This window comes from Dromiciops gliroides, chromosome 6, assembly GCF_019393635.1.
Source record: "Dromiciops gliroides isolate mDroGli1 chromosome 6, mDroGli1.pri, whole genome shotgun sequence".
Taxonomy (NCBI): domain Eukaryota; kingdom Metazoa; phylum Chordata; class Mammalia; order Microbiotheria; family Microbiotheriidae; genus Dromiciops; species Dromiciops gliroides.
The window spans coordinates 273535992-273549752 of NC_057866.1; the positions used below are offsets into that span (position 1 = coordinate 273535992).

Genomic DNA, 13761 nt, shown 5'->3' on the forward strand with positions numbered 1-13761 from the left:
TCTGACTCTGTGACCCCACATGGGGTTTCTTGGCAAAGATACTGAACTGGTTTGCTATTTCTTTCTCCAGCTCATTTGACAGAGGAGGAAACTGAGGCAAACAAGAGTGAAGTGACTTGCCCAGGGTCACACAGATGGTAAGTGTCTCAAGCCTTGTAAATGCTTAATAATTGCACATTCACTCCTTCATTCCTCTGGTGCCTCCCTTAGTATAGGGGCGGCCCTCAATGTCCACCTGTCGAGGCTCACAACACACTCAGTTGGTCCTTTCTGACTGGAAAGCCTTGTGATGGACTACACTGAATTTGGAAAGGCTCACCAATAGAGTAGCTTCCAGAGAATTGATTTTCTGGCTATAGAAATTCCCAAAGTCCACTTTCAAGGTTATGGAGGAGCTGCAGACTGGGTTAGCAGAGGGAATAATGACATTAATCAGAGCACAGATGGTAGAAGTACTGAAGAGAAAACACACAGGCATGCCCATCCCAATCAATAAAACCTTTGGCCTTAACTTAAGGTTAGAAACAATGACCGTGGGTTATCTTGCGAGGTATTTCAATGACACACATACAGGATGTCCCAAAAGTCTTCATGCAGATTTAAGCTTACATAGCTTATTACTGATGGCTTTGGGAATTTCTCAACTCTGAGAATTTCTATAGCCAAAAATAAAAATAGATAAATAAAGCTCGATTATCTGGAAGCTGATGGCTTATTACCAGGAGCTATGAAAGCTTAAAACTACAGTCTGACTTTGGGACGCCCTGTACACAAACCACTTGACGAGCTTTAAAGAATCACATACAGCTCAGAAAGAATTCGGAAGAAAAGGACTTACCTGTACGGCACTGTTTAGAAAGCAACTGTTTTGTCCTGGTTCATTTAATAAGCCCTTGGTAGGGGCTAGCGATAACATACTTCCAGGCTGATAAACTTTTCCCAGGTTGCCCCCAGGTTTCCGTAAGAACTTCACCCATGCCATGTTCCGATTAATTTGTATGTGTCGAAGATGAGCAGTCTTTTCTCGACACTACCTCCAAAGACGCAATGGCTACTCCGTGAATGGTCCACCTGAAATCACAACAGTCTGATCGGCTAGCCCAATATCCTCTCTCTTTGGAGATTCCAAGTTAAGGTCTTTCTTGAAGCTGTGACTTCCACATCAAGGCAGCTTATCAATCTTCTTACAAAGCCCATGAAATGCAGAGGCTCTAAAAAGATTACATCATAAAAAGCAGGGCCTTACTCAGATGACAGGGCCTTGTGGGTGATGTCTTAAAAAGATAAAAGCACGACAAGAGTCAAGTGGACCCAGCTGGAGAGTATTTAGGAAAGAACTGCTCCAAGGCATATCTCAGGACAGGTTCATAAAACACAACCTGCTCATCTTAACTGGCCCAAAATGCACACTACGACGACATGTAAAGACCGGGGTCAGCATCATTCCTTTGGTCATCTATTTTGCTTGTGTTTTCCTTTTGGGAAAGAAGAGTCTGTCTTTCGCAGATGAAATCATCCTCAACGAGGCCATGTTTCACATCATTGGCAGTTAGTCTGCAAGAGGGCAAAATAAAATAATTTATATCCAAGTAAACATTGACCCTCAAGGAATTACTATTTTACAGAGCAAAGCCTATATGCACAACTGAAAAAAGAGCCAAAAAGCCTAAAAGTGAAATTCAAGATTTGTAAAAATGAAAGTACAGGGGTGGGGCAGCTAGGTGGCGCAGTGGATAGAGCACGGGCCCTGGAGTCAGGAGGACCTGAGTTCAAATCCCACCTCAGACACTTAACACTTACTAGCTGGGTGACCCTGGGCAAGTCACTTAACCCCAATTGCCTCATTAAAAAAAAAAAAATGAACAGGGGCAGCTAGGTGGTGTAGTGGATAGAGCACCAGCCCTGGATTCAGAAGGACCTGAGTTCAAATCCAGCCTCAGACACTTGAAACTTACTAGTTGTGTGACCCTGGGCAAGTCACTTAACCCCCACTGCCCCACAAACAAAACAAAACAAAACAAAAAAACAAACAAACAAAAAAATCCCCGAAAGGACATCCCATTCAAAACAGAAAAGGATTTTAGTAACAGTCTCATTCACCGTCTACTTCAAGTGTTCAGTGTTCAAATCATAGTTTCATTGGAAAATACAATGTCTAAGAAGGTAATTTGATAAGCTTCCAGGTAGTAGGGTCTGTCAGTATTATCATTCCTATTCCACATAAATGCAACACACAGAGTAATATTTCACACAATCTATTTTACTCTGTCCTTGCACATTGTGCATAACATTTAGTTTTTCAGAAAGTTAAACAAGGTGACATTAAAAATAGGGTTCAAGATTGGGCTTATGATTCATTGGTTTGGTTAAGAAACACTCCTTACCAAGGCCATGTGGCACTTTCTCTACAATTTTGTCTCAGACAATTAGTTACCTAGAATGAAGCAGTTAGATGGCTCAATGGATAGAGGGATGGACCTGGAGTCAGGGAGACCTGAGTTCAAATCTGACCTCGGACACTTACTAGCTATGTGACCCTAGGCAAGTCATTTAACCTGTGTCTGCCTTAATACGGTAGAAAAAGAAATGGCAAACCACTCCACTATCTTTGCCAAGAAAACCCCAATGGCAATATTGGTGACATACAGTCCAACAGGTCATGAAGACTTGGAAATGACTGAATAACAACAGTTACCTAGGATACTGAAATGTCAAATGATTTCCCAAGAGTGACACTGCAAGTATGAAGCAGATGTGAGACTTATACCTAGGCAATCTTCTAAGCCAGGGCACTATTGCTACACTAAGTATATAAATCAAAACAATCCCAATGGAATCCAGGAAATGGGCAAAGATGACAAAAACGGAAAGGTCAATGTTAGAGGAGCTGTGGAAATATGGGCACACAAATGCATTGTTGGTGGAGCTGTGAGTTGGTCTAACCACACTGGAAAGCAAACTGGAATTATGTGAAGAGGATGACTAAAGTCCACAGCCTAAGCCAAAATACCGTAGCAGCATTTTTCTGTTGTAGCAAAGGATGAAAACAAAGTAGATGCCCATCCACTGAGGAATGACTAAACAAGTTATGGTACACAAATCCAGTGAAATATTACTGTGTTGCAAGAAACAATAAATAAGACAATTACAGAGAACCACTGAAAGAATGCCTGATGTGAAATGATGCAAAGTGAAATAAGAAGAACAAGAAAAACAATATAAAAAGTAATCAAAATCAAATGCTGAGAAATTATAATGGCCAACCCTGGCCCAAGGAAGATATATGAGAAGGAACCTCCCCAGATGCTCTACAAAGGTAGAGGACCATGTGTGTGACACACCAGCAGACTTTTGGGATAACGATGGTTAATCCTGTTGAAATTTTTTCCCTCTTTTATTATTATTTTTTTTGTGAGGCAATTGGGGTTAAGTGACTTGCCCAGGGTCACACAGTTACTAAGTGTCAAATGTCTGAGGCCAAATTTGAACTCAGGTCCTCCCTGACTCCAGGGCCGGTGCTTTATCCACTGCACCACCTAGCTGCCCTAATTTTTTCCCTCTTTAAAAAAATTATTTATTATAAGTGATATTGGAAGGGGGAGGAATGGGGGGAAAATAGAGTGGGAAATAAGTGACGTAAAACAGATTCCATTAAAACTGTGGTCTGAAAAATGTGGTTATGTTCCAACTTCCCTTCTTTAACGTTGACTTCATTCAGATCTGCTGCCCAAACCACAGCTTGGTGGCTATTCCCTACTATCTATGCCCTTCGTCATTTTTTCCTTCCTCAAAGGGTTGAACAGTGCAGTCCCAATCTTCTCTGCCCAAATGTGGACCTTTACATCTGGGGGCTTTAAGTCCCCTCAAACAACAGCTTCCCAGTGGGCTTGTAACAACTTCAACTCCCATGACCTCTACCCCACTCACACAGAAGAGCATTCACATTCTTTATTCACCCTCCTGGACTAGTGTTGTACCTGCAACCAACTCCAAAACTGCTCTGCCTCACCATAGCCTCCTATCCTTCCATCTCTCCTTGTCGTTCAACCCCCTAAACCTATTCTGTCCTCATCATAATCCCCCAATCAACAACAGCCCCTTTCCTGCTTCATAATCTATATACCAGCCTAGCTTGGGGCCTCACTTTCCTTCCTTCAAAATCTTGACTCTACTTTAACCAGTTCAGTTTTACAGGCTGCCCTGTACCCTTTGCCACTCACTCCTTTCCAAAGCCCAAGCCTGGATAGCCCCCATCATCCTCCTACTTTCCCTGTCTACAGCATTTCTAATTAAATGCTTCTAGAGGAAATCATGCAACCACACTGGCAACCAACCTATGGGTCCATTACACATTTCTACTGCATAATCTCCATTTAAATCCAGTTGTTACAGGCCAATACGCTTACTCTTTCCTGACTGTTCAAAAAGTTTGAGGCACCAAATCAAAAGATAACAGCTGCCTGTTGAACACAATGCCTGACTAAATCCGACTATTTGATCATTTCTTTATCCTTTATGGCTGAATTCGCTGAATTCAAAACAGTAAACTTTTTGGTACTTCAGTTAGGTTTGTTTTCATTAATATCACCTCCCTACAACTAACTTGTTTTGGTTATAAGAAAAATGTGCCCAACGGATAGCTATGAAAGAATGGTGGGTAGAGTCCAAGGCGCCCAGGTTCCAAACCCTTTCCGGCACTGGCTCTGAGGCATCAGGTACGTCATTGAACCTAGCTGGGCGTCAGTTCCCTCATCTGTAAAATGAGGGAGTGTACTACGACTTCTGGGGTCCTTTCCACCTTTTAATCCCTGATTCTACGAACAGGTTAAAACCTTTCAAATGTCATTAAATGAAAATCTCAGTACAACAAACTGCTTCCAAACCTCGCCCTTTTAGTATAAGCAATATCCGATACAAGAAAATCCCAAGAGGAAAAAAACCCCATAAACAATATGTTGCCATTTGTTATAAATGGAGCTTGATTATTAAAGCACTTTGACCCTCTGGTCATACAAGTAGAGACAGATCAGAGATCGAGTGCCTGAAGAGACCTCAAAAACTATCCTCCTAGTCCAAATGAGGAAACTGAGGCCCAGAAAGATTTAAAGAATTTGCCCATGGTCATACAGGTAGTGTCAAGGGAGGATTTGAACCCAAGTCTTCTGACTAGCATCACTGGTCTTTCCTCATTCATTCATTCATTTATTCATGAATGACCAGGTAAAAGAGGCTATTCTTTGTCAAAATTCTTATCTAGCCAACCAAGATCTGGGAAAGACCTTGACTTAAAAAAGCCAAGGTCTCCCCCTGCGTCTGGGCCCGCCTGGTGTACATCTCGCCACCGGCTGTAGAGAAGAGAGTGAGGTTGATGACCTTGCACAGCCCTCCCTCACTTCAATCCAATTCAGTGCAAGTCATGACATCGGGGTGATGTCACGGTCCTCTTTGAGAATGAAGGACAAACAAAACCAACCACCATTCTCACTGTATACAGTATGATAAGTGAAATTATTTTTAATCACACCATCACCAAGAGAATGAAATCATTTAACAATGTTAAAACAGGATGAATATAAAACTATAAGCAAAAACATCATGATCGAATTTTCCTTTCACGTTTAAACAACTGGGGCCCACGTGCCAGGCCCCAATTTGTCAATTTGAGAAAATCTTAAGTTTTCCCCATGATAACATTTGCTTGGCATTTTACTAGTGGAAACAGCAAAATGTCCTTAATGTAGGTCAAATGAAGCAACTTTGGCTACTTAACTCTTTACAAATTACATGAGGATGACGTAGGATGAATGCTTTTTGCTCCAAGTATGAGATGCAAGAATAAGCGTAAGGGAAATGCATGGTAGTCCAGACGATAGCCTCTCTGTCCAAAATGAAGGCTTCTCTTCCATCCCTCTAGTTCACTGACACCCTGGAGGCTGGCACTGTCCTCTGAGGAAGGCAGCAACCCAACCAGGCCCATTCTAGCCACTGCTTTGACTTGCAACAATATATATTTTAGACAAGTCTTTAAGAATGTGTCTCTTCCCAAAGCCAGAAAGGATGGCCAATATGAACCCTGAGGCTACCACAATTTCTGGAGTCTTTAGCACTACCCCAGGGGTAGCAGGGGCAGGGAAGGTCGGTGCAGGGCAGTCTCCCACAGGGCTCCTCTTAAAGGCGGGCCAGGACAAACTCAGCTTAGGGGAAAGCCAAACGCTGAGATCTGCTTGAAGCAAGCAGAGAATGTAATGTGGGAAATGAAGCCTATGTTATATGGGCATCACTAGCACAAAACCTTTACTACCTTAAATCAGTTCAAGTTCATATGTATCTACTTAAAGGAATCTACTCCCCTCCCACCAGGAACCCCAATCTGGCTGGATGTCAGTTCCTCAAATGTAAAACAATAAAAACCTTGTTAATGATTTACTCTGAAAAGCCACTTAGGCTCTTTAAAGAAACAACAAAGAAGTGTTAACTGTTTCAGTCCAGCTGCTCACTAGTCTCACTGGGGAAAGTAAGGATTCAGTTTCTTTGTAAGCACACATTCCTCTACAGCTGAGGCCCTTTAAGAAAATGCAAATTCAGAAAACCCTTCACTTCAGGAAGGGGCAGCTCAGGAAGAACAACTTTATCAAAGGGCTCACCACCAGGCTCAACAAAGCTTCACAGACTTCAATTTCTAGGAGAATGCCAATCCCTCGATGCACGTCACCCCAGCCCAGCTTTTCTTCCCTGTCTGTGGGTGCATCGTCTCCTCCCAAGCAGAGGCTAGAGAGATAGTTTAAATTAAATTTTCCTTTATTTCAGATCCATGTGCTCTCCCTCCCACTTTCCCCCCACTCCCCTGGAAAAGCAGCTATCCCGTCTTCATCTTTCTACCTCCAACACTTGCAGATAAGGACTTTGCTGAATTGTATTTATTTCTGAAATCTTTACATGCAGAACCAAGGTTATAAATAGCGCAAAGGAATAAACAATGATCAACCATTTAATAAGTGATTAAACAGAGTACACAAAACCCTATGCCAACTCAGACCTGGAATTCCCTGCTGCACCCTGAAATGATCTGGGTGATCACTCAAAAAAAAACCAAACCCAACTCTGGTACAGAACTAACAAATCTCTCAAGAAGGCAGCAGGGTTCTAACAGCGCAAAACCAGGAGCAACACCTTCTAGCTATCCATACCTGCAGCCAGCTCACATATCTCCAGTCCCATCAACACGTGGTATGAATGAATTCCGGATTCTTCCCCAGCTTGCCAACGTCCTTCCTAAAGCATGCTGCCCTTTTAAATGGCACCCAACGCTCCTGATGCGATCTGACCAGGTGTGCTTCTCACCTCCTTGTGTTCTCTCCGCCCAACTCCCCCAGTTCTTTTGACCCTTCCGCCTTGCATCTCAAAGGCATCCAGGGAGTGAGCAGTCTAATACCCTACTTTATTCTCTTTATCCCCAATGGAGCTTTTAAAAAAACCCAGCTTTTTGTTGTCTTCATCTTCCCTTGTCGTCCTCAGGTTATCCAGAGATTTAGCAGTACAGGGTTCTTAAAGAAGTATGTCGTGGGATTGTTAATGTTTTGTTATTACCTGAAATGGCTTCTAGTAACTAACTCCAGCTCTGTCACTATGGAGGAGGCCCAGAATAGAACTTTCCCTCCTGGAAGGCGAATTAAGAAATTAGAAAATTGAGGGGGGAAAGAAACAATGTGACAGAGGGGAGAGGGAGAGAGAAAGGAAATGACTGTCCTGCAGATGTTCAGCTAACCAAAGTCCCCTTTCCTACCACATCTACTCTGAGTCAGGCTTGTGTTGTTTCCCCAGATCACCTCTGCCTGGGTGGTCTGTAGCCTATTTCAGTAACAATCCTTCTTCTGTTTCTCCCGCCAGTTCCTTACCCAAGTGTTCTCCACCAAGCCAACTAACTAGTGTGCTTTTTTTTAGTTTTTACCCTTAGCAATCTTCATGTAAAACACAAAGCTGCTCCTTCCTAAACCACCCTCTGCTCTAGCTCCACCCCAAACCTACCTAGGTCTTCTGATTAAAGTGGACAGGCATGCTTTAATCTCCCCACTGTACTCCAGATTATGTATGTAAGACATGTTCAATGAATTAAAATCCTCAGTTTATAGGAATTTTGCTTCCACAGTGAACATGAACACTGTTTCCTGAGCATCTGACTGGATGCAGTTACATTTACAGAGGATCTGCCTTGTAAAAATTATCTGATGCTAAAATAAACAATTTGCTAAACAGTCGACTGCTTTTCAAAAGCATATTATTTTAGAATTTTAAAAATTAATCTGGGGCCGCTAGGTGGCGCAGTGGATAGAGCACCGGCCCTGGAGTCAGGAGTACCTGAGTTCAAATCTGGCCTCAGACACTTTAACACTTACTAGCTGTGTGACCCTGGGCAAGTCACTTAACCCCAATTGCCTCACTAAAAAAAAAAAAAATTAATCTGGGGCAACTAGGTGGTACAGTGGATAAAGCACTGGCCCTGGATTCAGGAACACCTGAGTTCAAATCCAGCCTCAGACACTTGACACTTACTAGCTGTGTGACCTTGGGCAAGTCACTTAACCCTCACTGCCCCAACAACAACAACAAAATTAATCTAAGGATACCCACAATGGCCCAGAAAATACTTTCTACTTCTAGTGTCTATTAATTGTGTAAAAATACAAGAAAATTCTATTTTCCAGAAATATGTTTAATGTGCTTGTACATATATAACCTATATCAGATTCCCTTCTGTCTTGGGGAGGGGGGAGGGAAGGGAAGGAGGGACAAAAATATGGAACTCAAAATCTTATAAAAACAAATGTTGAAAACTATCTTTGCATGTAACTGGAAAAAATAAAATACTATTAAGATTGAAAAAAACCGCTATTTTCTAGAATAGCAACATACCAGATCCAAACCAAGAATAGACACACACGTACCCACATCAGTCAATAATGACCGAGTTATGAAATCATGCCTCACCACAATCAGATCAAGCTTGATATTCAAAGTCCTGTTACGGACAACATACAACTCCAAGAATAATGAGGAGGCAGAACCTGGACAGACAGAGCACAGGCCCCAACCAATAGAAGAGTAATACACAATGCCAGGTCTTACCTCATATCAGATCTGCTCTAAGATGCTCAATGCTTTTGTTAATCTGGAGTCAGATCCATGCCATGGAAACATCTCACACTGCCTTTTGTATGTGAGACCAGTTCAGTATTACAGTAACTTCACCTCTGTAAATGGAGGGTAAGAAGCTGCCTTACATTATAACTAGCTGTTTAGAAAGGTCAGTTCTTGCCCACAACAGCTCAAAGACCATTTCAGCAAGACCACATACGCAACAAATGAATGGAGCTGACGGTTTACATCCCCATAAGATAAATCAGCTCAAATTTTTTCTTTCACCTTTTTTTTTTTGGCTATAAAATTTCCAAACCATCTGGTCCTTGGGATTTTATTCCTGAATACTACACAAGGCTAAAACACATATTTGCCTGTAAGATCCGCTATCAATTATACCAACTCTTTTATTATCAATTCTAATACCTCAGATGACTTTCTTTAAATGAAAGAGATTGATTTGGAGAGCATTTTTGAAGTGCTTATCACTAGAAAACAGCCTTCCCTAACAGAGAAGGAAAAGTCCTAAAGGTAATTCTTTTACTAAAGAACAACAATGCACTCAAAGGAGCTCTTCCTAACAGAGTAGGCACGGGGCAGCTCTGAGCAAGGCACAGGGACCAATGGGAAAAGTCCCTGTTCTCAAGAAGCATAAATGTAACTGGGTAGAGAGAGAACATGTACTCAACTCAGATAAGGAAAACAGAGGCAGCTCTTCAAAGGTAGAGATGACTCAAAGCTGGTGGGGGGGGGGGGGACAGGGAGACAAGTCTTAGGGGGTAGCAGCACAGCAGCCCAGAATTAAACCTTGCCAGCAGATAAGCCTCATCAGAGGCCCAGAGGAGAAGACAGTGCTTTCCGGGGGCGGGGAGGGGGGGGGGGCCGAGGTGTCAGGTCAGCCAGGCTGCAGATAGAAGAGGGAGCAGCATGGTGACTGGTGTGGCTGGAGCCCACAAGGGTCATAACGACAAAGAGGCTGCAAAGGGACGCTGGAGCAAGACCGGGAAGGTCCTTGAATGCCAAGTAAAGTGGCCACCAAAAATTCATCAACAGAGAAGAGACATGATCAGATCTGGACTTTAGGAAGACTGCTCTGGTAACTGGGTAGAGGGTGAATTCAAGAGAGGACTGGCTAAAATCAGAGAAAACCAATTAGAAGGCTAGTGGGAATTAGTCCAGGCAAGAAGCAATGATGACCTCCCAAAGGGCAGGAGTCATGTGACTGGAAAAAGGGCTCATGGGCAAGTCACTTCAAGAATAACCAATATTCGAGGGCAGATAGAAGTGGATAAAGCACCAGCCCTGGATTCAGGAGGACCTTCGTTCAGATCCGGCCTCAGACACTTGATACTTACCACCTGTGTGACCCTGGGCAAGTCACTTAACCCTCATTGCCCGAAAAAAAAGACAAACAAACAAACAGAATAACCAATATTCTATTGTAAAATGGTTGAAAAAAGTATTTTGTCTACAACCAACTGAAAGAAATCAAGTCTCCCCCCTCCACACACACACACACACACACAGAGTGTTTATTTAAAATGGTCTAATTATGAATTTGTAATTGACAGTAAATAGTGTATCAATTTTTTTCATTTAATTAGCTGGGAATTAAAAAAAAAAGCATGAACATTTACCTGCCTAATCACTTATCATCTGAAGAAAAAACATTTGAAAAAGATGGAAAATAAGATTACTAGACTTGGTTAAAAATTGATTTGAGTTTTATACCCTTAAAAGACAAAACAGTCAACAGTGCTGCATTATTGTTGTTTCAGTGGGGTATGTGCCCCCAAAGAAGACAAGGCCAAAAGAAAGGTCCCACCTATGCCCAAAGCCCCATTCCAGCACCTTGTGTGGTAGCAATGAAGCAGACAGAAAAGAATGACAGACCAGGGAAAGGACACAAAGGAAACGGGCCAAATCCGGAGGGTAATGGCTCTCAGCCTCGGTTTCCACATTTGTAAAATAAGGGATAATAAGAGCACCTCCCTCTGGATTGTTTTGAGGATCAAATAAGATAACACATGCCAAGTCCCTGGCAAAGCTTAATGAGCTAAATAAATGCAAGCTCTGTTTACTCAGAAGCAGGAGAAGACTTAGATGAACTAGCACAGGAACCTGGAAAGCAATCTACACATCTGAATAAGGGAGAACCAGACCAGCGAGTTCACCTGAATAAGGAATCTCCAGTGTGGGTCACTCTCCTTATCAACATATATTAGCATCTGCTGGGGGCACTCAAAGGTTAATTGGTGATGGTAGCAGCAGCAGCAGTCATTTATAATAACAGTAATATAATCATTTCTATAGTGCTTACTGGGTGTCATCTCATTTGACCCTCACAACAACCCTGTAAGTTAGGTGTTATTATCCCCATTTTCCAGTTTAGGAACCTGAGGCAAAATGCATAGTGACCAGCCTGGAGTCAGAAACACTCCTTCTTGAGTTCAAATCTGGCCTCAGACACTTACTAGCTGAGTGACCCTGTTTGCCTCAGTTTCCTCATCTGTGAAATGAGCTGGAGAAGGAAATGGCAAACCATTCCAGTATCTTTGCCAAGAAAACCTCGAGTCAGACACGAATAAAAAGACAACAACAATAAAATAAGGTCACGCTACAATCTCGAATGTAGGAAAGGTCTTGTTCTGTCCACTATCCCACTCGGTGTCTTAAAAAGAAACAATAAATACAACTGAACACAGTGTACTTCCAATGGCCAGAGCTTGGCCCTGGGGGAGAACAGAGAAAAAGTACTCCCCTGCCTTTAGGGGGTGTGGAAGACGGCAGAGAACAAACCCTGGGGCGCAGCACAGCTGCCTCCAGGTTGCTTTAGCTGAACCGCTTTCCCCCCTTCAAACTTCACGACACAGCTGGCTTCTAGAGAGCAGCAGTAGCTGGGAGATGGGGCCAGGGCACCTCATCCCTCTGGGACCGTTTCATCATCTGCCAGGGCTGCGATAGCGCGGGTCAAGCACTTCGCCAAGTGCGGCCCTGGGTAATTGTCGGGCACGACCGCCTCTGCTCTCTCCGGCCGACCGCACGAGGGATGGCTATTGCACGGGGGGCGCGGCTAAGACCCCCGGGAGGGGGCTGCCCCGAAGCCGGATGCTCCCGGTGGGGAGGCGCTAGAGCTGGGCTTGCATTACTCCGCCAGGTCCCGGAGGTCCCTCGATCCCGGCCGTCAGCGGGTCACAGGCCGGGCAGCCCCTTCTCCTAGGACCTCCGAGGGTCCCGGGGGGAGGCAGGTGCCTGGCCCCGGGGCCCGTCCTATTCACTGCCTCCCGAGCGAGCGGCCCAGGCGATGGGGACGATGGCCCTCGGAGGCAGCCACAACGATGTCCCGCCCCCCACCCCGCGGATTCGGCGGACCCCGCGGCCTCCCGCCGTCCGGCCTCGGTGGCCCTGCTTGGCCGGGCGCCTTGGCCCCTTCTGGGTCGGTGGGACCAGCGTCTCCCGCTCCCCGGCCCGCCCATCTCCCGCCTCCGGGCCTTTGCCCGGCCGTCCCACGCCAGGCGCGCCCTACGCCTCGGCTCCGATTCACCCCGGCCGGACGCCCTCCCGCCGGCCTGGCCCGAAGGGGCGGGGGTCTCCCCGCTGGGGCGGAGGCCGGCCCACCGGCGCACACAGCCGGCGCCTAAGTAATGCTCGCGGCCACCAGGCCCCGCACCCCCTGCACACTCGCACTCCCAGCCTGGACCCCCGCGGCTCGAGCCCCCTCCCTCCGCCCCCAACGCGGCCCCCCCCCCCCCCGGGCACTCACCTCGTCGCCGCCGGGGCCCCGCCCCGGGCACTGCCCGCCGCTGCTGCTGCGCCCCGAGCATGCGCGCCGCCGCCGCCTCTGCCGCCGCAGCCTCCTCCCCGGGCTCGAGGTAGCGCCGACTGGGAGCGCGGACACCTGCACAGCCCAAACCCCGCATGCAGGGCCCCGCCCCCGCCGCCGCCGGGCCCCGCCCCCGCCGCCACCGAGCCCCGCCCCCGACGGGCCCCGCCCCCAGCCAGCGGCGACCCGGCCGCGGCTGCGCAGCTGCGTAAAAGATCTCGCGAGGCGCGAGTCTGTGGCGGACCTGTCAGGAAGGGAGGAGGGGCGGGCGGCGTCGCGCGTTGGGGGGGTGTGTCCTCTTCGTTCGCACTCGGAGGCTGGGCCCCCTCCGGGCTCTGGGAGCGCGCGGGCCTGAACTCAGCACGCTCTCGGGCTGAGGGAGGAGGGGGGAGTGCGCGCACGCGCGGGGTCACGTGGCGCCGTCCTCGGGTCTCTGGCCGCTTAGCTTGAGCCTCCCAGAGCTATGGTCCTCAATCAGGGCCCCGGGGCCGGGCAGTTCAGACCCCGCCTCGAGGTCTCTGCCGACCTGGCCGCGGTCTGTCCAGGAAGGGAAGGTGAGGGGGTGTGGGGGGCGAGGGACGTGCTGGTGAACGTTTAACAATCGGCTCCACCCGCGCGACTGTATTCTGCACGATGAACGTTTCCTCCTCCATCACTTCCTTAGCGCAGACCCACAGGGCAGCCCCGGTAGCCAGTGGACAGCCCTGGCCCTGGAGTCGGGAGGACCCGAGTTCAAGTGTCACCTCAGACCCACACTGGCTGTGTGACCCTGGGCGGGCCACTTCACCCCATTGCCTCAAACA

At 46.6% G+C, this 13761-nt stretch overlaps 1 protein-coding gene across 3 annotated transcripts in view; it reads right to left on the reverse strand.

Moving 5' to 3' along the window:
• The window catches only part of USP53 (ubiquitin specific peptidase 53), a 56347-nt gene extending 43331 nt beyond the window's left edge, over positions 1 to 13016 (reverse strand). For all 3 annotated transcript variants that reach the window (XM_043973180.1, XM_043973179.1, XM_043973178.1), the window contains exons 1-2: positions 12899 to 13016; positions 839 to 1554 (exon numbers count right to left, since the gene is read on the reverse strand). In XM_043973180.1, coding sequence (XP_043829115.1) covers positions 839 to 982 — 144 coding nt within the window. In that variant the 5' untranslated portion in view covers positions 983 to 1554; positions 12899 to 13016. The remainder of the gene's footprint in view (positions 1 to 838; positions 1555 to 12898) is intronic.
• Between the last annotated feature and the right edge of the window lie 745 nt (positions 13017 to 13761).